The sequence below is a fragment of the Halyomorpha halys genome, unplaced genomic scaffold (assembly GCF_000696795.3).
Source record: "Halyomorpha halys isolate HHAL.00 unplaced genomic scaffold, Hhal_1.1 Scaffold337.1, whole genome shotgun sequence".
NCBI classification, from domain to species: domain Eukaryota; kingdom Metazoa; phylum Arthropoda; class Insecta; order Hemiptera; family Pentatomidae; genus Halyomorpha; species Halyomorpha halys.
Genome location: NW_027104734.1, coordinates 234668 through 256655, shown reverse-complemented (window position 1 = coordinate 256655; position 21988 = coordinate 234668). Strand labels below are relative to the sequence as shown.

General features: G+C 31.3%; 1 protein-coding gene across 1 annotated transcript in view; it reads left to right on the top strand.

Moving 5' to 3' along the window:
* Positions 1-21988, top strand: part of LOC106681408 (uncharacterized protein KIAA2013 homolog) — a 34456-nt gene that overhangs the window by 10217 nt on the left and 2251 nt on the right. The window contains exons 2-6 of the mRNA XM_067044607.1: positions 7193-7296; positions 10008-10473; positions 11150-11279; positions 12797-12910; positions 16028-16293. Coding sequence (XP_066900708.1) covers positions 7193-7296; positions 10008-10473; positions 11150-11279; positions 12797-12910; positions 16028-16293 — 1080 coding nt within the window. The remainder of the gene's footprint in view (positions 1-7192; positions 7297-10007; positions 10474-11149; positions 11280-12796; positions 12911-16027; positions 16294-21988) is intronic.

The window sequence follows — 21988 nt, the reverse complement described above, 5'->3', positions numbered from 1 at the left end:
AAAAAAGAAGACCCACAGAAGCTATCTCCAGCTTGTCATGAAACGGCATTGGAGGATTGTCACATTTTTTTAACAAACTACCCCGCGTATCATGAGAACCGAATCCGGTACATGCCGAAAGTGAGTTATATTAACCAAAACCAGTTGTATGAATTTTTGTCTGTACCCTCACAAACGGATCTTAAACTTTTTTTCTATATGTAAGACAAAATCTTATATTTAGAGCTGGATACTTATGATCACAATGGGATGTATAGTTATTGTTTCTTTTATTTTATTAAGTAAGTAATGTCGTTTTGTTCTGTTTTTCACTCTGAATAATATAGATAATCTCAGTTTGAGTTTACTGCTTGTTATGAGCTATCTTCACAATAAGATGTATGTTTTTTTTTTCTTTCTATTTTATTAAGTAATGTCGTTTGTCGTTGTTTTTTTACACTGACTAATGTAGATAATCCCAGTGTTGGGGCGAGGAGTGTTTCCTTAGTGAAAAACCGACCTCTTCCCCATAGTTAAATGTTTGCTGTTTCGGGTTAAAATAAAACGGAGAACTTGATAAACAAAAATAAATATCACACAAACAAAAAAAAAATAAAAAAATAATGATGAAAATGAAATAATAATAAAAATAACCTTCCAAGTGATACACAAATTTAATTAAATTAAAATATAAAAAAAAAAATGAACTGTTGTGTTGTATTAATACTTTGATACATATGTAAAACAAAAAAAAAATCAATTCTCTTTATAATAAAATAAATTAAGTAGTAGCAAACCAAAAAGTATATAAAGATCGATGAAAGATGAATAAAGAAAAATAGTTGTTAGGTAGAAGGTGGCTTGGATCCTTTTACTATCGAATTTTTTAGTAAGTGATTTCCACGCTTGCTTGTAACCTACTAGGGATATTGATATGACTGATATATCTTGAATTACGGATCCCTTTAATACTGATTTCAGGTAATGAAACTTTTGAACGTCGTCTAAATCATGCCTGTTATGAATAAGGGACTGAAAAGTTTCTTTAAAGTCTTGTCGACCCGCGATATCCCCAGAAAATGATGGAATGTTGACAGTGAGTAACCGTGGTTGTGATAAACCTTCCATCGCCGATCGGCACGTCACAGATTTGTCGAAGTATAACTTCCTGGTTTCCCCTCCGGTACTGGCATTTCCCAATGATACGGCCTCATAATAGTTGTTTCTAACCTCCTCTTTTAAGGTTTTTAATTTCTCGTTTGGTCAGTTAATTTACGCGCATTGAGAATTCGCCTCCTAAAATGTGGTTTCAAAGCGTTCGTATATGGCGTCGATGTGCGAGAGACGCTCCGTAAATAAGGGGCCTCGCGACGGATCGGTAAATAAACTACGGCCTAAAGAGGTGGTCGACATAATCTCCTCGGCCAAATCATTCAGCTGTTCCTCCAATTTCAAAAATTTAGCTTCCCAATCATCACTTAAATTTTCACTTTTCGGAGGCATTTTGTATCAATTAATCAAAATAATGGGTGGAAATAAAGGTTATAAAAAAAAACAACTAATTTTAAACGGACCGGACTGAACCAAACAATCCAGCCAAAAGAACCAAACAATCCGGCCCGGAGGACCAAACGATGTTGAGGCGAGGGGTGTTTCGAGTTAAAATAAAACGGAGGACCTGATAAAATAAAAATAAATATCACACAAAAAAAAAAATAAAATAAAATAATGATGAAAATGAAATATTAAAAAAAATAACCTTCCAAGTGATACACAAATGTAATTAAATTAAAATATTTTAAAAAAAATGAACTGTTGTGTTGTTACAAAAAAAAAAAAAAAAAAATGATGAAGTGTGGACTAAAAAAAAAAATATTTTGATATATACGTAAAACACAAAAAAAAATCAATTCTCTTTATAATAAAATAAATTAAGTGAGGGGAATGTGCTGTATGTACCATACGGTGGGAATGGTCGATCAGAAGATGGACAAAATGAGGTTTGGCTGGTAATAGTATAGGGTGCATTGCTTCATAAGATAAGGGGGCATGGCGCAACCCACCCTGACCAAACCAACGGGATCCACAAAATGATTCAACGACCTAGCTCCCTCTCTATCTATATGCGAGAGCCGATTCGATTTTTGGACACCTCTAATAACCACCTCAGTTGCTCGCCGAATTTCTAGTAATGTTAATTTACCCAAACTTACTGGTAGTCGCGTTTAGTGCCATTGTGCTTAAACCGGAGAGCATACGCGAATACCCTTATCATACGATTATATGATGAAAATCTTTCCAATATTTTGTCCAGTTCGCTTTCAACGGGACTAACGGCCAGCATACTAATGGTGTCAGCATCTTTAGTTTCGAGTTATTTCGAAAGATCAGGAGAGATAGATCCATTTTGTATTGGCCATTTGTGCTTCGAATTACAGAGCCAATTCGGTCCTTTCCACCAGTCGTTGTAACAAGGTAGTTCGGACGGACATATACCACGTGAGACCACATTCGTTGCGTTATTTTCCGACGTCACGTGATACCAGGAAGACAATTTGGATAATTCTAAAATCATTACGACCCGATTAGCTACAAATGTCTTTTGGCGAGAATGTGGTAGACGAAGCCATGATAAAACCGTTGACGAATCGGAACATAATACGGTGGAAGTCACATTCCATTGCGAAATGGTGTCCTTGAGAGAACTCAAAGCATCTACTAATAACACGGCTCAAGCCGTGGGACCGATGAATGCTTCAGGAGCGCCAGCCGAGTTTTCGATGTACATGTGCTCCAGTAATGCACGTGGGGCCTCCGGTTAATTTTCACCATCATCTAATACGAGTTGTTTAATGAATCGGATCGCCAAAAAAGGGGAACATGACAAACCAAACGATAGCCTATCGAGCGTTTACTCCATCAAGGCATCGGTAGTTCAGAATCCGTAGAAAAAGTGTTGAAACGCACAATCCTTGGGGTCCAATCTTATTTGTAAATACATCTGGCAGATATCTGCCGATATGGCGATGCGTGGCCTCCGAAAGGCGAGCATGACATCCTTTATATCACGCTGTAATTTTGGAACCGTGAGCAAATGGTCATTTAAAGACCCATTACTCGCTACTGCCGAGGGATCGAATGCTATTCTAAGTTTGGTGGAGGAGCTGTCCTTCAAAACGACATGATGCAGGAGATAGCATTTTCCAGGGGAAATGTCGCGTGATGTATAACGCTTATCCCAATATTCCTGGATAACCTTGGAATATTCAAGATGAAGAGTACAGTATTTTTCAAATTTCCGCTCCAAGTTATTAAAGCGGTTGAGGGCCCGGTATTTGGAATCATTTAATACCGGAGGACTACCGTTAAACGGGAGTTTCACTGTGAAGCTACAGGCTTTATCGCTTGAGTGGGTACTCAAAAAATGCTCTTCGCATTGAGCATCGAGAGGGTCCGATTTAGTAACGTTCGCAACTTACCCCGTTTCCCAGAATTCCAACGCGTAGAATATCGGCAAACATGTCAGCCCCTAAAAGGAAATCGACAGATCGCGACTGTTGAAAGTGTGGATCAGCCAGGTCTAGGGCGCGAAATTTCTCAACTATATCCTTTGGAATAGGGCTCGTGGGCATTTCCTAGCAGATCCGCTCAATCACGATAGCCGTGATGTTAAGTTCGGGTTTAGAAACTTGTTGGGGCGCTATGATGCAAGGTGCTTCAAATGATACGTTAGGAATAATCTGGTTGTTGAGAGCATTTTGAGAGCGATTTGAATCCGATACGTTAGAGGTGACTGAACGAGGGGTTAGCAGAAGTATGTGCTACGAGAACGAGATGTAATAACATTTGGGTGAGGAAACTCGGATTTTTGCGATTCCCTGGAAAAAAAAAGAAGAAGTGAATGATGTTGTTTACCGCCATGTCGGGAAGCCGCCTTAGACGAGCATTGGTTCGAGAAGTAACCCGATGCCAAACAATTAACACAACGATTTAACCCTCAAATCCGGTCGCAACGTTGTTGTGGGGTGAGCGTATTAAAACTTGGGCAATCCTAAATACGGTGGGATTTCTTGCAGACAGGACATATTGTCGAGTTCACCGGTGAGTTCATTGTCGTCAAGACCTGTCTAGAGCATTTACTGTACCCAGTTTTATATTGTAATGGATCTGAAGCAGTTCTCGTATAAAGGGCCTCCGACTGTAATTTGACCGCCTGCCGTTGAATAAAATCCGCGAACTCCTCCCAGGTCGGAAGTTCAGGTTTTGAGCCGCATTCCCTCCCCGCATTTCCATCTAACAACCTGGGCCCCAAAGTGCTTAATATATAGCCCGGAAGATCGTTCAAACCGAGCTTGAGAAGCCCTGAGGAGCTCTCCACTACCATAGCCGATAACTCTTCTAAATTGGAGAGATCGCACTTCATCAAGGGTTTAAAATTCAAAATTTTTGTTAGGTAGAAGGTGGCTTGGATCCTTTCACTATCGTATGTTTTAGTAAGCGATTCCCATGCTTGCTTGTAACCTACTAGGGATATTGATATGACTGATATATATTGCATTGCGGACCCGTTTAATACTGATTTCAGGTATTGAAACTTTTGAACGTCGTCTAAATCATGCCTGTTATGTATAAGGGACTGAAACGTTTCTTTAAAGTCTTGCCGACCCACGATATCCCCAGAAAGTGATGGAGTGTTGACAGTGGGTAACCGTGGTTGTGATGTACCTTCCATCGCCGATCAGCACCACGTCACAGATTTGTCGAAATATATATAACTTACTGGTTTCCCCTCCGGCACTGGAATTTCCCAATGATAAGGCCTCATAATAGTTGTTTCTAACCTCCTCTTTTAAGGTTTTTAATTTCTCGTTTGGTCAGTTAATTTACGCGCATTGAGAATTCGCCTCCTAAAATGTGGTTTCAAAGCGTTCGTATATGGCGTCGATGTATCGGTAAATAAACTACGGCCCAAAGAGGTGGTCGACATAATCTCCTCGGCCAAATCATTCAGCTGTTCCTCCAATTCCAAAAATTTAGCTTCCCAATCATCACTTAAATTTTGACTTTTCGGAGGCATTTTTTATCAACTAATCAAAACAATGGGTGAAAATATAGGTTATAAAATGAACAAACTAATTTTATACGGACCGGACTGAACCAAACAATCCGGCCCGGAGGACCAAACGATGTTGAGGCGAAGGGTGTTTTCTTAGTGAAAACCCGACCTCTTCCCCAGAGTTAAATGTTCGCTGTTTCGAGTTAAAATAAAACGGAGGACCTGATAAGATAAAAATAAATATCACACATAAAAAAAAATAAAATAATGATGAAAATGAAATATTAAAAAAAATAACCTTCCAAGTGATACACAAATTTAATTAAATTAAAATATTTTTAAAAAATGAACTGTTGTGTTGTTACAAAAAATAAATAATGAAGTGTGGAGAGTCAGTGAAAGGGTTCCAAAAAACAAACTAGGCTCGACAAAACAATGACGGCAGAGCGTCTATGAATCAGTGAGTCCGTGTCTCACCGTGCCAATGCCTCCTAAGATCGCTCCATTGCTTCCTAAATATTCACTGCTATCTTTCTCATCCGCAGTCATGCAGGTACTGGCCCCACTGCCTTCGGTATCGTTCTGCACATGTTACACCTCCGCAATGTATTTATACACACCTCCTTATATCCCTTATTTTTATGTATCAAATTAAAAATTACGTATGGTTAAAAAAAATAGTAAATAAACAAACTTATAACTAACAAAATTAAAATCACTTGGAATGTTTACAGAAAAATTAACCAAAAAAAAACAAAAATTATTATTATTATTATTATTACAATGATTGTTAAATTATGTACTTTTCAGGCAAATTATATTTGTAAGGGGGTTGCCCATAAATAAATGATTATATTAATTAATTATTAATAAAACTGTTTGGAAATTGGCGCACATGAAAGCTACGTTTAAAAAAATAAATAAATAAACTCAAAACAAGTTCATTGTGTAATTACAAACCCTGTATTTAAATGTCTAAAAACAGTTATTAAAATTATAATTCACGATTTTTATTGATTCCCATGTAAAGTTAATCGATTTTAATTGTTCAAAGCTCACTTTTTCGTCTTTTTATACGCAATTATATACTATTTTTCATTGAAACCAAATATTAGGTCCGTTTTGGTTTTTAATTTCCATAGTAAACCTTCGTAATTTACCATACAAAATTATTATTCCCTCTCAAAATATTAGGTTTTACTTTTCATGTTTTTAGAATCTAATAAAAGAATTTTTAAAAAAAATCAGGTAAACGTTTCCCTGTTTTTAAAAAGTGAAAATTGTAGTGAACTAGGTATAGTCAATATTAATTAATGTATGTCTAACGGTAACAAGTTTTATAGTTTAGATAAATTTTTCTATATTTATTGGAGAAAGTTTGAAAAACTAAGGGAATTTCTTTAAGCTACTTTGCTAGACACCCTGATATTAAAGGCTTGTGAACTTAAGAATAATTTGTGTTTTGCCTTCTTGGGATAAGTGCTCCAATAGAAAGATTATTTTAGGTGATAAATAAGTATTGGAGAGTTGAAAAGATACAGCTCGAAGTCAACATCATAAGAAATTATGCAGGTGCTTCAACCAAAAATCAACGGAATTGGACCATTATTTGCAAAGTTATAGTGTATTAATAAATTAAATCAATATTTCTTGCCTCAAGTACCATTTCCCTTTAATGAGAAACGTTGATTTAATTATAATGATATAATCATAAAACAGAATGATTGCAATGATCACTTTATTAACAGCATGGTGCTGAATAAGGGGCACTGTATTTATTGCCTGTATAGCTTGCTGACTATTCAGTCTTCATTTTATGAAGACTGAGCATCATAAGTTAGATTCTTCCCTATGTGTGTATGTTTTCTGATTAAACTTGTAATAATAAACCGCAACACAATCAGTTCTTAACTCATCAGAAACTTTTATGATTTCTAACCCAAAATTGTCTTATTATATATATAAGGAGTAAGTTATGACCTCATATATATATATATTTGTGTATTATTTTAATCCTTTACAATTAAATATCTAATAAATACAAATCAATTTATTTTTAGTTATTTCCTTACTAGCATCTGAATCTTCCAGATCTTATAGCTCTGATTTACCTGAAGTTTTATTCTTTATCTTCTTTTTTATTTTATTTTTTTCCAGATGTAAGAAATCATTATGTCTATTTGTGATAGCTTGCTTTTTGGTAATATATATGTGGCCTTCCCATTTTCGTATGTTTCGTGATGAGACTCACTCTTTTGAAGGTATTTCATGAAGTTTTAAATTTTTTTTTTAATAACAGTATTATTAATTTCCAATTTGTTATTTTTTTTGTTGATATAGATTTGTTTTTGTAATTTCAAAAAGATAAAATGCTATGTATAAGTAGTAAAACTCAATTTCCATTTTGCCATGTGCATATTTTTCTTTGAAAGTTTATATTTTGTTACTTGTAGTAGTGTTCAGTATGTATATAAAAATAAAACTATCTTTTTGTTGATATGTGAATAAAACGGAAATATATAAATAATAAAAAGACAAATTTTCATAATTTTACAATATCATCCTCCTATTTTTGTTGAAGAAAATAAACTTACAGTAATGTATATTACTTTTTCTTACTTGAATAACTACCTCAACCCTTTAAAACAGAACGACAATGAAGAAGACGAAGTGGGGTCCAGATTGGTTTTGAGCTGTTTAAGGAGTTTGGTAGGGCATTAGCTTGTTCACATATTAACACTGCTGAAGACGTGATTCAAAATATTCCCTCAATTTCAATAGGAAATTTAGGGATACAGTGATGACTTCATTGTAGTTACCAGGCTTTTATAAGCATTGAAGGAAATATTTATTTTACTAAAGAAGGGAGTTAAAAGATTAAGACCCTTCAAAGCAGAAATATTATATTGTTAGAGGCTTGTAAATTTGAAAGAGTGCCACTGCGAGTATGTAAAAGTTTTGAATAAGTCTTTGCTTGTACAAATATCATTTGTAGACTAGAATTCAAAATTTATATCATACTACTATTTACAACTAACAGAAAAATAATGATTTAACAGAAATACTGAGTTTCATCTAAAAGTAGGTTTATTACCAATGTTTTGTCTACTAAGTTAGACTACAAGTCTAAATGCTGATATACCCAGTTTCACTTATATGTTAATAGCTTGGATATGAAATTAGATAGAAATAAGTTATTAACCTTGGAGAGAAAACATGAAAAGGTTCATAATGCTGGGCTGACATAGGTAAAATATGTCACCAGGATGGATGAGACTTAAATCACAGGACCATTGGCTTGTTAAATGATTCACTTGGCTCTAAAAAACCAATGGACTGATCTCAGATAACTTCACTGCTGCTGAACAATCTAGAGCTAATGGTTAATTGTTTGTGGTGGCCTCAATTCAGTGATTAAATATTTTGACTGTATATGTTTGTATGAGTTTGATACTCCTTTGAACAGTGTTCAAAATAGATGAACATTTGTGAACCTTTCATTAAAGATGGAATACCTTTCTCCAAAAATCAAAATATTTCTTTTGTTAATCCTTGGAATTGTTAAATCAGTTTGTGATAAATAAAAGATAGAGGGGTGGGGTTTTTTTTTTCTTATATAAGTGGGATTTTACTTGATTTAATGTATTAATCAAATTTGTTTGTAATAAATCTATAATTTTACTTTAAAATTTTTCAGCTCATCACTTTAAAAAATGTTTAAAAATAAGTTTCTGCTTTTTGAAAAAATTATGGCTTAACTAGGTTTTCTTGAAATCATCAACCATTTAATGTAATACTGTAAGTTTGGTCATCTGGTATACACATAACCTTGAAATATTAATTACTCTGTATCAGTATCAGTTTTTTTTTTTGTGCGAAAATGTCACGTTTTGTGCTGAATAAGCATCATTTGTGGGAACTCCTGATTCACTTCTTTCATTTAATACTATTTATAGCTGAGGTGTATCAATTGTTCGTGGAAAGCATATAGGGAGGCTGCTTTAAGTGGAAGAAGTTGTAGTGATTGATTTTAAAAGTTTAATAATGGTGAGTGTGAGGTGGAAGACTGAAAGTATACGAAGACATGAAATTGAAAATATTATTAGAGAAAGATTCATCCCAAATGTAAAAAGAACTTTCATTTACAATAGAAGTGACTCAATTAGAAATTTCACATCATTCAAAATTGGTGATAATGATTCTAAAATAAGGGAATTGGGCCCCATATGAACTGAAGCTGAAAGAGGTTAAATGCCAATTTTTTGTGAGAGAAATGCTGCTTGCCAGATACAACAAAGAGGATTTTATGCATCTTATAGACACCCATGATGAAAAATGGGTCTACTACAATAACCCAAAGAAGAGGAAATCATGGGAACCTCATAGCCATGCTTCAATATCAACAGCCAAACTAAATATTCAGCCAAAACTCATGCTGTATATTTGGTGGGATCAGCTTGGTGTTGTGTATTATGAGTTGTTCTAACCAAGTGAAACTATTACTGGAGCTCTCTACCGATCACACCAAGTGCTCAAGAAGAAATCCGTTCATTAGTACTCCAGTTGACAAAATTATTCTCGGATGGGAGGAATAATGCTCATCTGTATGTTACGGCCTGTTCTTAATTGGGGAGTTCTGCCACACCTACCATTTTTACCAGACATTGCCCCTTCTAATTATCACTTGTTCCAGTCGATGGCACATGGTCAGTTTGAGCAGAGCTTTACATCATATAAATATATACCAGAAATTCGGTCGATACATGGATAACTTCAAAAAATGAAGAGTTCTTCTGATGTGGTTTATGAATGCTGCTAGAAAGATAGGATTGATATTTGAGGAAAGATATAATAAAAGTATGATTTTATTTTTAAGATTTGGTTTTAATGATAAGTTTAATTTATTGTATTAAAGGTTATTTTAGTGTATCAATATTAAATTTTCCTTCTTAATTCTTTTCTTTTTTTTCAGATGCACTGAAACAATGTTCTGATGATAATTTGATAACATATCATGATCACGTAACAGAAACTACTAATCCATTTATTTACCCTGATCCTCCAAATGAAAACGAGGCTTCCTTTCTTCCATTTGTTGGAAATGGGTTTCTTGGTGTACCATTGACTTCTAATCCATCAATCTATGTTAAAGATAAAAGGACCTTATCGTTAAATATAAAATGGAATCCTGTGATTTCAATACTAACAGATTTACCAACAAAAGATACATATGTAACAAATGTTGAATCAGGAACAGTAATTCGAATGCAATGTGTAGCTAATGGTGTTAAAGTAATTTATAAATATTATGCCCATCGAACAATCCCTCATTTATTTTATCAAGAAATAAAAATAAAAAATCCTACTATGAGGGACGTAAAAATTCAACTTAGTAAAGCTGCATATCCAGATTGGGCTACCTCCTCTACTGAGGATAGGTATGTTTTACAAATTTATATCATCTGCATTTTGCAGGCCTTGTACTTTAAAGATTTTTTTCATCCTATGCCCTATGTAGTTGTTAAGCAGTCTTAAAAAGGGAGAGGTTTACTATAACCGTAACAACTCTTTGTTTTTGGCTCACATGAATTTGATCAAGTTAACGATTTAAATCACATTTTCAAATTTATAACTCTAGATAGTAACTATAATTCATGCTATCAGGTTATTTTTGTTTAACTCTTATTTAAAGCTGAGTTTACATAATAAAATTCAACTAAAAAAGTGTGTGGGTATTCAAAAATTATTAATTTAACATAATTGTTCCTCATTTAATTAAAAATATTAAAGATATGAAAAATTTATAAAAATCATTCATCTAGTATTCCCAATGGCAGATCACTTTCTTAATATTCAAATTAAAGTCTTAGCTGTTTATTATCTCAGAAGCCATTCCTGGTGGGATGCTGCAAAAACTACCTTGGGAAATTATCTGAATTAATTTGTTTAAACCCAGAATTCAACTGCATAAAATAGTAGCGAAATATCACTGTCACTCTTTAACTGCAATTATATATTTTCTTGTATCGTTTTAACTCTGCTTGTGAAATTAGATGACTTTTATTTAGATGTAATTATTTTATTTTTTTAATCCCTATATTTTGGTAAATTTAGGATATCATCAAAAGGAGGTTCTGGAACTTTTTCATTGCACACTTTCAATGGCCAAATTAAAAATTTAGGAAATAATGATGAAGTATTAGCTATTTTTGTTACTATGAAGGCTTGGCCATCTGTAGTTGAGGTAAATTTGATTTTTTATTTCATAATGAATTACTAAAAATAGAGTAATTCAAGATATTAAGTATCATATTTTAGTTAAATATAGTATAGTGGTTTTCCAACTATAATAAGTTATAATTTTCAGAAGTCTTGGATTAAATATTGACAAAGTAATAAGAATTGTTTCTTATAAGTATGATGTAAATTTTATTATCACTTCTTAATAATAATAAAAGGTTTAGCAAACTTAATGGTTCAATGCTGATACCACCAATAGCTGTCTATATACCCCTGTATTGCCCAAATATGCAAAATCATCCTTAATGCAATCTTCCCATCCACCGTTATACCCATTGAACATTTGTTAGTTACCTGAGCCTTAATTAATTTTCTAGAGATTAGTTTATTACTAAGCCCCAAAACATAACTTGTCCATTTCAACTGCTGGGTTTCTATTAATTCAAATATTAATAATTGGTGCATAATCTACAACTCTGTGTTGTATAGGTTTCTAAATTTTCTCATAAACTAACCAAATATTTTCTGAAAAACTATCTTCTTTTTTTTATTTTGGCACAGATTTTTTACATGTGCAAATGCTCAATAAAAATTTGATGAACGGTAAATCTATTAAAATTTACAAGTTCACTCTACATTCTTAATGTTAGACACCGGTCTGATCTCACAAGAGTGTTCACATGTTCAATGTTTTCATCGGTTTTCGAAGTCGAATGCCTCCCTGAACAGTGTTCTTCTTTTACGTGTTCTCTGCCTTCCAACAATGATTTGTGTCAGCGAAAAACTTGACTTGAGATAAAGAATGTTTCCCATAGGCCTTTTTTAACTTTTCAAACGTTGCACTTGCCGATTCTCCAAGCTTAATACAGAATTTAATAGCACAACGTTGCTCCAAATTTTGCTTTTCCATTTGATGTGACACACAACTTCTCTAATAGCATTCACAAAAATCACGTAGTTAATGGAAGGATTGAAACTCGCTTTGAGCTATGGCAGGGTGCTGATACAAGTGTTTTTTCAAGGAAAACAGTGTAGGGTTACCAGATCGCTTGCTGTGTTGCCAGTCTCATTACTTTTCTGCCACATCTTGTATGATGTCATTCGGCCTCAATTGCCAAATATGGCATTCATATTAGTTAGCTTGAGATCACTGTTTAAAAAATTTATTTATTTTGAACTGATGATGGTAGAGAGCTCCAGTTTTCACCCAAATGTTTTGTAATAAGTGCCCAATGATAAAAATTTGATTTATATTAAGTTATCAGTGGAATATTTCAGATGTTTGTCTATTTTTTATTGTTATTTCTGAGTTTTAGCTCTCTTTAATTATACCTAATGAGATTATTATATTGTTAATTTTATATTTTTTAGCTGAGTTGATGTATTTAAAAAAATGTAATTAGATTGTCTAATAAAATCTAAATCTTTTAATCTTTATTTATTGTTTTATTTTTAGTAATTATGTATTTTAGAAAAGAAATTTATTATTCTTAATCTTCATTTTTATTGTTCTATTTTTAGTTAAAACCTCATCGAAGCACTTCTATTAATATACCATGTATCATCTATCAGGAAAACATGAATATAAAAGATTTTGATCAAAAGAAACCTTTGATGGAGCATAAAAGCAAAGAGGTATATAATATGATTTTGTTCAGAAATAAAAGACTTAATAACTTTCTATATAATATATAAATATATAATTTCTATATAACTAATAAAAGTTCTTCCTTACTTTATTTTAAATTTGTTGCTTAATGAATTTTATTTTTATTTGTGAAGATGTATGAATGTAAACTACCTCTATAGGCCAGAAATCCAACTCCTCATGGTTCATTTGAAAATCTTACGAATTTTTATATAATTTTAGATTCAACTAATAGATTTTTCCGAATTATTTTTATAGATTTCATGAAACAATTTTTGGGTATTATTTTTTTTCCCTTTTCTAGTGCAATGAATGCTGTCACAGTCTCAAACTCTTCTCAGCCTGTTAATCTACTCTCTATTTTGAAAAATAAACTATCACTGTCATATTATTTTTGCTTGATATTCATGATACCATGGTTTCAAAACATGAGCTGAGATGTGATCGTAGTATGTTTATACTGTCCGAATAAGGTTATAATAATGATACCCTTTTATTTGTTTTTCATTTTTCATTGGATCTTTTTAAAATTAATCATTCCAATCTATTCAGACATAACCATTTGAAAAAATGATAATTAACCTGTTAATCAATTGCTTGTATTTTTACAATACTGCCCATCCCTAACATTTTGATGAACTTGTTTTCTCCATTGCACATTTAATCAAATTATACTCATAAAATGTATAGTAGATTATAAAATATAAATTTTTGAAATTATACTAACAATATTCAAAGGTTTTAATCTTCTCTTAGCATATTTTTTTTTCTTAATTTTGTTTATAAACTTTATGTGTCTTAAATTGTATATGGCTTTTTAAAGACATATTTTCTCTCTCTCAAGTAAGATACTTCTTTTTAGTGAGACTACCCCATTAAAGGACGGGTACTGTGTAGAATAACTCTATTCCTCTTCTTGTTGGTTCATTGCTCTGATTGGTACTTAGTCATTTCTATTCAGATCTCTACGAGTTTTTAGGCCTTTTAGTTCTTAGTTGGTGTCCAGTTTCGTTTCAATATAAAGGAAGTTACCTTGTTGTATTAGCCTCTCAATTAAGCCCGGTTTGGACTCCATTTACCTTCTGTTGTTTATTCCCACTGAAATTAAAAATTGATTTATTTTTTATTAATATACTTGTTTGAGAGTGGTTTAGTTTCTTTAAAAACAATTTTGATCCTTTTTCTCAACTTTATTCTTTTTAAACTTCCAACGTTTCGACCCCTTAGGTCATTTTCAAGGATTCCTTTATTTTGCTTTCATTTTTTCCTTTAAAATTCTTTAAATGCCGGCTAATTGCCTTTGTCCCATTTTGTTTTTAAAGTTAAAAATTGATATTCAAAAGCCAAATTTGTCTATATCATTTCTTGTTGTTAGCTATCTTTCTTGAAAAGAATTTGTCATATTCTATTAATTCTTGTAATTAATATGCTAGTTTATATTAGTTAATTGGGTTGTGAAATTAATCACAGGCTTGTCCCTCCAAATAGAAGGAAGGAACAATGATAGTTTAAAACCATTTTATGTATTTTTCAAGACTCATGCTCAGGCCAACATATTAAATCAAATGAGGATCTTATGAGAACAAGTACTGAAGAATATAAGCTGTAGAACCTAAAATAAACTAGGGATTGACCTATTCCATCATCCACCAGTCAGTATCTGCATAAGAGGGGTTAAATTTTAAATTATTAAAAAATTGACAATACTTATGGCATGATTTGATATAAAATCTTTATCAAAATCATGATTCTTAGACATGAAAATGCATCGAGTCTTAGGGTTTCAGATTACATAATTGATCAGTGAAAAGAACATTCTGTTTGTTTCCTAATGGAAATTCTATGTTCTTTAATGAATGATTTTTTCATGGCCTCAATCTTGTGTTTTTGTTTGTTTCATCTCATTACCTTTTCCATTTAGACGTATACCAATAAAACAAAAATAAACTGGCTGACTGATTATGCTTTTATTTTATATACCATACCTTTATTTTATTTTTTTCTTAATGGCCCTTTTCTCCATCCTATTCTTACCCTGGTGAGGGGGGGGGGGTTAATTTAAAGTTTGTAGGTCCACCACAGAAATAAAAGTTGACCCCTCAGGCTGGATTCGAAGTGGGGCCTCTGTGGTCATAAGCCAGTTAAACGGCTTCAAATGACCCTTGAACTGCAGCCGCATATTTACAGGTAGTGATGTCCATGTCTCGACCGTTGAAGCCGCCTAGTGTGATCCTTGCCCCTAATGCTCTAAAAAAACTATTCACTGTAAAGGTCAAGAAACTGTCAAAAAACTGAAAAACTCTTGAGTATATGAGTTTTTTCTTTAAACAAGACTATTAGAAATATGAAAACATCGTTAATTTTACATTTAACTTAACTATCGGCATTACTACTATATTTAATAGAGATTTAGTTCTTGGGTGGAAGGTTTTGAATAGGAAACCAGAACTGCAATGTTTTACACTTGGAGCAAAGACAACTTAGGATGAATATACATCTTACGAATCAAATATCTATATGTAGAGCTTGAAAAATTTTAAATTGCTAAGTGTAGTCAGGATTTAATAATATTAAGAATATTAGATTTAAATATAAAATAGTGCTAAAGAAATTATAACTTCTCATTGAAAATCCTGAGGGGTTTATGTCATAGCAAATTGATTATTTGTATAAAATTAAGGATCCCTAAGCTAATGAAAGGAATATAGTTTATCTGGATGAAACATACCTTCAATCATCATTTCGTTCAAGTATTTGCTAGCAGAAGTTGGAGCTTTTTTTGTTTCTGTAGGTTTATCGTAGCTATGCTATTGTTTTTATGGAGTTTTCCTTACATTTTATTTTAGTATTTTAATGTAAAATGAGAGATTTATTCCTTAACGGTACTTTACTTTTTGTAGTGTTTTAGTGCATACAGGTGTGATTTACTAATTATTTTGAAAATTCAATACAGTTTAGTAATCACTGACATTTTATCAAACTTTAAAAAAAAATAAATAAAAATTATTTTATTTTTTCAATCTACTTCTTTTTAAATTTCTTAACATTTCTGAATAGTTTTGCTTTACTTTTAAAGATTTATATTCATTGAGGGCTACTTTCAGATAATTCAACAAGTATTATCAAGCAGTTCTCTGCAATTAGAACAAGACCATGTTGAAGCCTGGAATAAACTATGGAAAACTGGTTTATCAATTAGTCATTCAAAAGCAGCTGGTGCTTTGAATGGTGATAAAATTAATGCAACAGTCTACTACGTACTTTCTAGTGTGAAAATGAGAAATGTATCAAGTTTAGAAATGGAGCAAAGTAATAAAAAACTCTACATTTCAATTGCAGAAGGTTGTTATGGTGGTTACCACCATACATTGTGAGTATTTTCATTTTAAAAAATTGATTACTTATTGGATTAGGGACATGTACATTGTCTTTTATAAAGCTTATTGTTTTACTATTGTAGTTTGATTGAATAATGATCATTAAAGCCATGGATGGTGTTAAATATTTCTGAAGGATCAAACACTTTAAAAGGAACAGTCATTTGTAGTAATATTTTTACTTTTTGACTCAACTAATTCAAAATGGATTAAATAAAGAATATCTGAATTAAATGTTTTGAAAAAGTGCCAACATAATATCTGTGACAATGAGTGAAAGATTACATTTTTGAAAGATAAATAGGTTTATATATAATTTAATTTTTTTTCAAGACGGCTTTGTTTATCAATTATATTTAAAAAAATATCTATATTGAGTCAACATTTTTGTTCTATTAACTAAAAATTTTGGCCATTATGGTCATTGTTAATTATATCTATTCTCTGTTATAATTATATCTATCACTGTTAATTAACAACTTCAATTACAATCTAATCATTAAAAATTATTTTTAAAACCATTCTGAATTATTCTACCTTATTTATAATATCACTGCTATAACAAAGTTATTAAAAGGTTGCAGGCTATTTGCCTTTGTGAATTAGCATGTAAAACCATTAAAATACAGAAATGCTATGCACCAATTAATTAAACCTCATTATGTTGTGTTAAATCAACTATGTTTATCTACTATTTGACTAATTATAATTTTATTCAATTTACACTATCTATTACAATCTTATCAATTACTTTATCAACAATTCATTGTTTACCCTACCTCTCATACCAGATATTCTCATTGTATTTTAGTTTATTTATTCATCAATTTTAGTACTAAAAAACATACCAAATTTAACTATAAATTATTTATCTTATGCACTATAAATAATTGATCTTATATACTATAAATTTGTTCTACTTAATATTTCAGCATAATAATGATGCAGTAAGCATTCATTGTTTACCAAAACCCCCTTAAATTAGTTCATTAAATCATACAGGATAAATGGGAAGATATTAAGTTTGACACAACTATAATAATTAAAAAACAAATGTTTTTAAAAGGAATCAGAACTTGTGAAAACGGGATATTTAAATATAATAGGGGAACTATACAGGCAGCTTTTTGGGGTTTCTATGGAAGTATTTTATCAGTGTCATTCGATGGATTAGTTTTAAATGACTTGATGAAAAATCCTCTCATTAAATCTGGAATAAATGTGAAGAGCCTGCAACCTTTTAATAACTTTGTTATAGCTGTGATATTATAACTAAAAATAAGCTTTAATGATTAGATTGTGATTGAAACTTTTAATTAATAGATATAATTGACAATGCCCAGGATGGCCTAAACTTTTTATTTATAAGAGAATAAACATATTGAGACCATATGGATATTTTTTATTATAATTAATAAATAAGTTTTTAGTGGTCATCTTTAAAATCATTATGAATTGTTTGTACTGTTTAGGTTATTTAAATTTTCTATTTTCCATTTTCAATATTTTTCTCCATGATTGTTAGTCAGTTTAATGTTATGAGATATTCTGTTTGTTTAAGCAATTTAGTATATCGAGAACTTTTAATTTTACCATGTGAAGTGTTATCATATATGTGGGTTTAGATTGATGTTTGCTTTTAAATATTTTTAATTTTTAAAATATTTTGTCTAATTTGTTTTGTGGCTCATAACAAAAATTGTTCCTGTTTAATCGTCTTGTTATAAACAAAGGAGAGAGAGGGTTTGAGGAAAGGTTTGCTGTGGTTTAGTTGTTTCTCAGGAGGAGAACACATGAACAAAGATTGAAATACCATGGATATCAGAACATTTTTTGCGTGATGTAGACTAGTCAGTATAATCCTTGGACTTTGTGAGTAGAATAACTATTAAATGTTTTGATCTAGGATGATTGTCATTCTAAGTTGAGTAAGTATTCATGTTGGTTGAATGTTCAGGGTCCGCATTGCTCGTCTTTTGCCTTGTAGTTTCAAACGGTATAATGTTAAAAATGGTCATATGATGTGGACTGAGGTGCCTAATGAGGCTGATTTTTTGGTGTTAGTTGAATTAGTTGTTTAAGGTTTTCAGCTAAGAGAATTCAGGGCAGTTTAGATTGAAGGAACACTGATTTTATGTAATTATGTTTTCTTTGACTCAGGATAACTTAAAGGTCCTGATCTCCTAACTTCTGTTGCATGAATCCTCAGGTATTCTAATTTTCAAAATGTTCAATTTAATATATGTGAAAATATTTTTAGGGTTGAAGTAACTGAAATTCCAACAGCCCTTTTTCTTCTGCTTTAGCTAAGTGAAAATGGATGGATGTTGACCAAATTAAGATACATATTTACATATTATACTCTTTTCATAAAAATGAATACTCCTTTTGATAACTTTGAAATTAAAGAAATAAATAAATTTTCATAAAATTGTTGTGTTATGGTAATGTTGGTTCATTCATCTGATTTTTTTTTATTACTGTTCTCTTCTTTTATAGGATTACTATTTTTATTTATAATTCATAAATAATTTTATATTCTATTGTATCCTCTTTTATATCAGTTTATGTGTTTAAAATAGCTTTCTTATTATATATATATATATAAAATGTAAATGAATGTACATTGCATTATGTTTATTTTAATTATTACATATGATCAATAATATTGTGTCATAGTTATTATGTTATTTTTATATTTATCTGAAAACAGTTTAAAAATATTGTTGTTGTTATTATTATCTGTAGAATGCCCTATTACTTTTTTATAACAAAGCTATATGAGCTTCCTGGCTGTTCAGTTGTTTTCAATTACTACAAATGGATTTTAGTTAAATTGATTGATGCTTATGGGTATTAATTGAGTGTCAGATGATCTTGTTGTATAATGAAAACTAATAATATTAAACAAATGTGTTAATTTAAATTATGTATTTTTGAAAAAAAAAATTTTAAATAAAATTATATAAAATAATATTTCTTATTCAATGACATTGCATTGTTAAAATAATTTCCAAGTTCTTTTTTCCAAAATTACTTCTTTCCCTCTGTCTACTTTTCACTATGGAAAGGCTTTATCCATTTGAGCTAATTTTAAATCAGCTTTCCCATTTCTAAGTTTTTTTTTAAATTTGAAAAAAAAAAGTATGTTAGTGTTGACTTGAAGTTAGTCAAAAGAAATATTTACTGCAAGTTGGAGTAGCAACATTTACGAAAGATTATCAATTGGTGTAGTAATAGTATGCAGATGTGAGATCCAACATCCTGTACAGGTGTTCGATGCTTCGATGATTTGACTCTAGTAATGGGATTAAAAAATACACAGCTTGTTCGTATCTTCATATTTGAGAAAGGATTCAAAGTTCTGAAAATTTATAGACCTCTGCTTTATCTCTTATGATATTTATATTTTATAAATAATATTTTTATAAAGGTTTAATGAAAAATATACCGCTAAAGTTAATTGACCAGATTCGAAACTATTTATTCACATCCAATTGATACAATTTTAAAATATACAATCTTAAACTAAATTTAATTATTGATTCTGAAAGGAAATTATGTAATTAATTAAAACTTGGAGGGAAAAAAATATTCATTTTTTTAAACAATTCTAAGCACAAACCTATGGTCTTTTCCCTACTTACTTACCCAACTCCACAACTTTTGAGTAGATTGGTCAACTTTGTTCTAGTTATCCCTATTATTTATGGTTTTTGAAAAAAAAATCTAATACCACAATGGGGGAAAATTTTGAACAAAACATTTTATTTTTTTTGTTGCTATGAAAATATATATTTAAGGTTCATGAGGTAGAAATTACAAATATTAATTTTTTTCTTGCAAAGAATACAAAAGATAACAAAGTTATTAACAAATGATACCAATTGGGAGAAATCGGGTGGTCTGGTTTTTTTTTCCGATTCGAGCCTGTCTATTTTTCCTATTTTCTCCTTTTGTTATTCATACATTTTGTATTTATCTATTATTTAGTAATTCCAACAATAAGAACTGGTTATGTTGAACAAACAAAATTAAAGGCACTTCAGGGAGGGGGGAGGGAGATTTGTTAAAATTTGTCATTAATGCCCTGTTAGACCATTTCAGTGAGGATAAAATTCAAATAATTTGAAAGCTGATAAAAGACACTCCATCCCAAGATAATTACTTCATAAATAATATCTTACATTTTCAATTATTCATTTGTTAATTCCGATTAATTTCTTGTTTCGCAAGAAAAAATGTGCCTGCATTTCATTAAAAAGTTAGTATTAGGTGCTTAATTTGTTTTTAATTTCAAACATGAATCTAAGTTCTTGCCGGTTTTTTTGGTTTTTCAATTCATTTTTATTAATTTTCTTGTTGAAAACGTTTGTTAATACCTAAAATTCTACTCTGTTTAAATTCTCATACATATTATCAAGACATAAAAATTTTGATTTCCACAAGCTAGTGGTTTCTAACCGGTGGTCTGTGGGAAGGATTCGGCATCACTTACTTTACGAGGAATTATTGTCAAAACTGGTTAATTGTTAACTTAACTGATGTTTTAACAGGTAGATGCATTATTAAACTATCTTATAATGCACTTTTAAGCCTCCTAATTATCAAATATTTTCCGAGGGGAGCCCCTCTTAGTCCCATGTCTGGAGTGGGGGGGTAAGCCGTAGATGGTTCAATTTCTGGCTTGGTGTACCGTGAACTTCAATGAGTATGGATCCACTGCCTTAAACCTTATTAGCCTAGTGCATTTCAATTCCGAAAACATAAAATAATAATATAGGTTAGTTGTTGATCGTGGATATATATAATGAGGAAAAGATGGTTGGGGATGCGGTCAGTGAAGAACACAAATAAGTAAAAACTTATTTATTAGTGTTAACGTTTTGACCAGAATTTCAAGCCTTCATCAGAGCTAAGAACGAAAAACAAAATAACATCCAATAAGTAAAAGGATGTACAGAATGATACGTTATATAATATACAAGGAGTAGATGGTTGGGGGGTGCAGTCAAAATAAAATCCAAATAAGTTGAAGTAACTTATTTAATCGTAACGTTTAGGCCAGAATTTCTAGCCTTCATCAGGGCTAAGAACAAAACAAGATAACAACCAATGAATACAGAAAAGAAAATATAAACAGAATGACATAAAATAAATAATTGTATAGAATGGAATTAATAAAGTAAAGTGATGAAAGAAGAGGAAAATAAAATGTATACATAGGTAATTGAATAAGTAGGTAAAACAACATAATTAAGGAAATTAAATAAAAATGAAGTTATATAATGCAAAGAAATATGAATATATTAGTTTAATAATAATTTAAAAATAAAATTATGGAAAGAAAAATAAAATTGAGAGAAAGAAAACATATAACAAATGAAATATGAAACAATAATATTAAGGGGCCTCTACATGTTGGCCGAGCCATGGCGAACTCAGACATACGCGAGCATGTGGATGGGTGGCTTGGCTTGGTTGGCCTAGGCTCGTTGCCGAGCCGTCGAGAGTCGGTTTTTTGGACACAGATCAAAGGGGTTTGTGAGGGCGCTCGTGTAGCGTCTCTACCATTGTTCTTTGTCTAGTTGCAACTGAGAGCTGTCACTTTTCATATGTTGTTTAAGTACACAATATGCACTAAAATAACATATTTCTTAACTAAATACATCGTTTAATAACATTTAT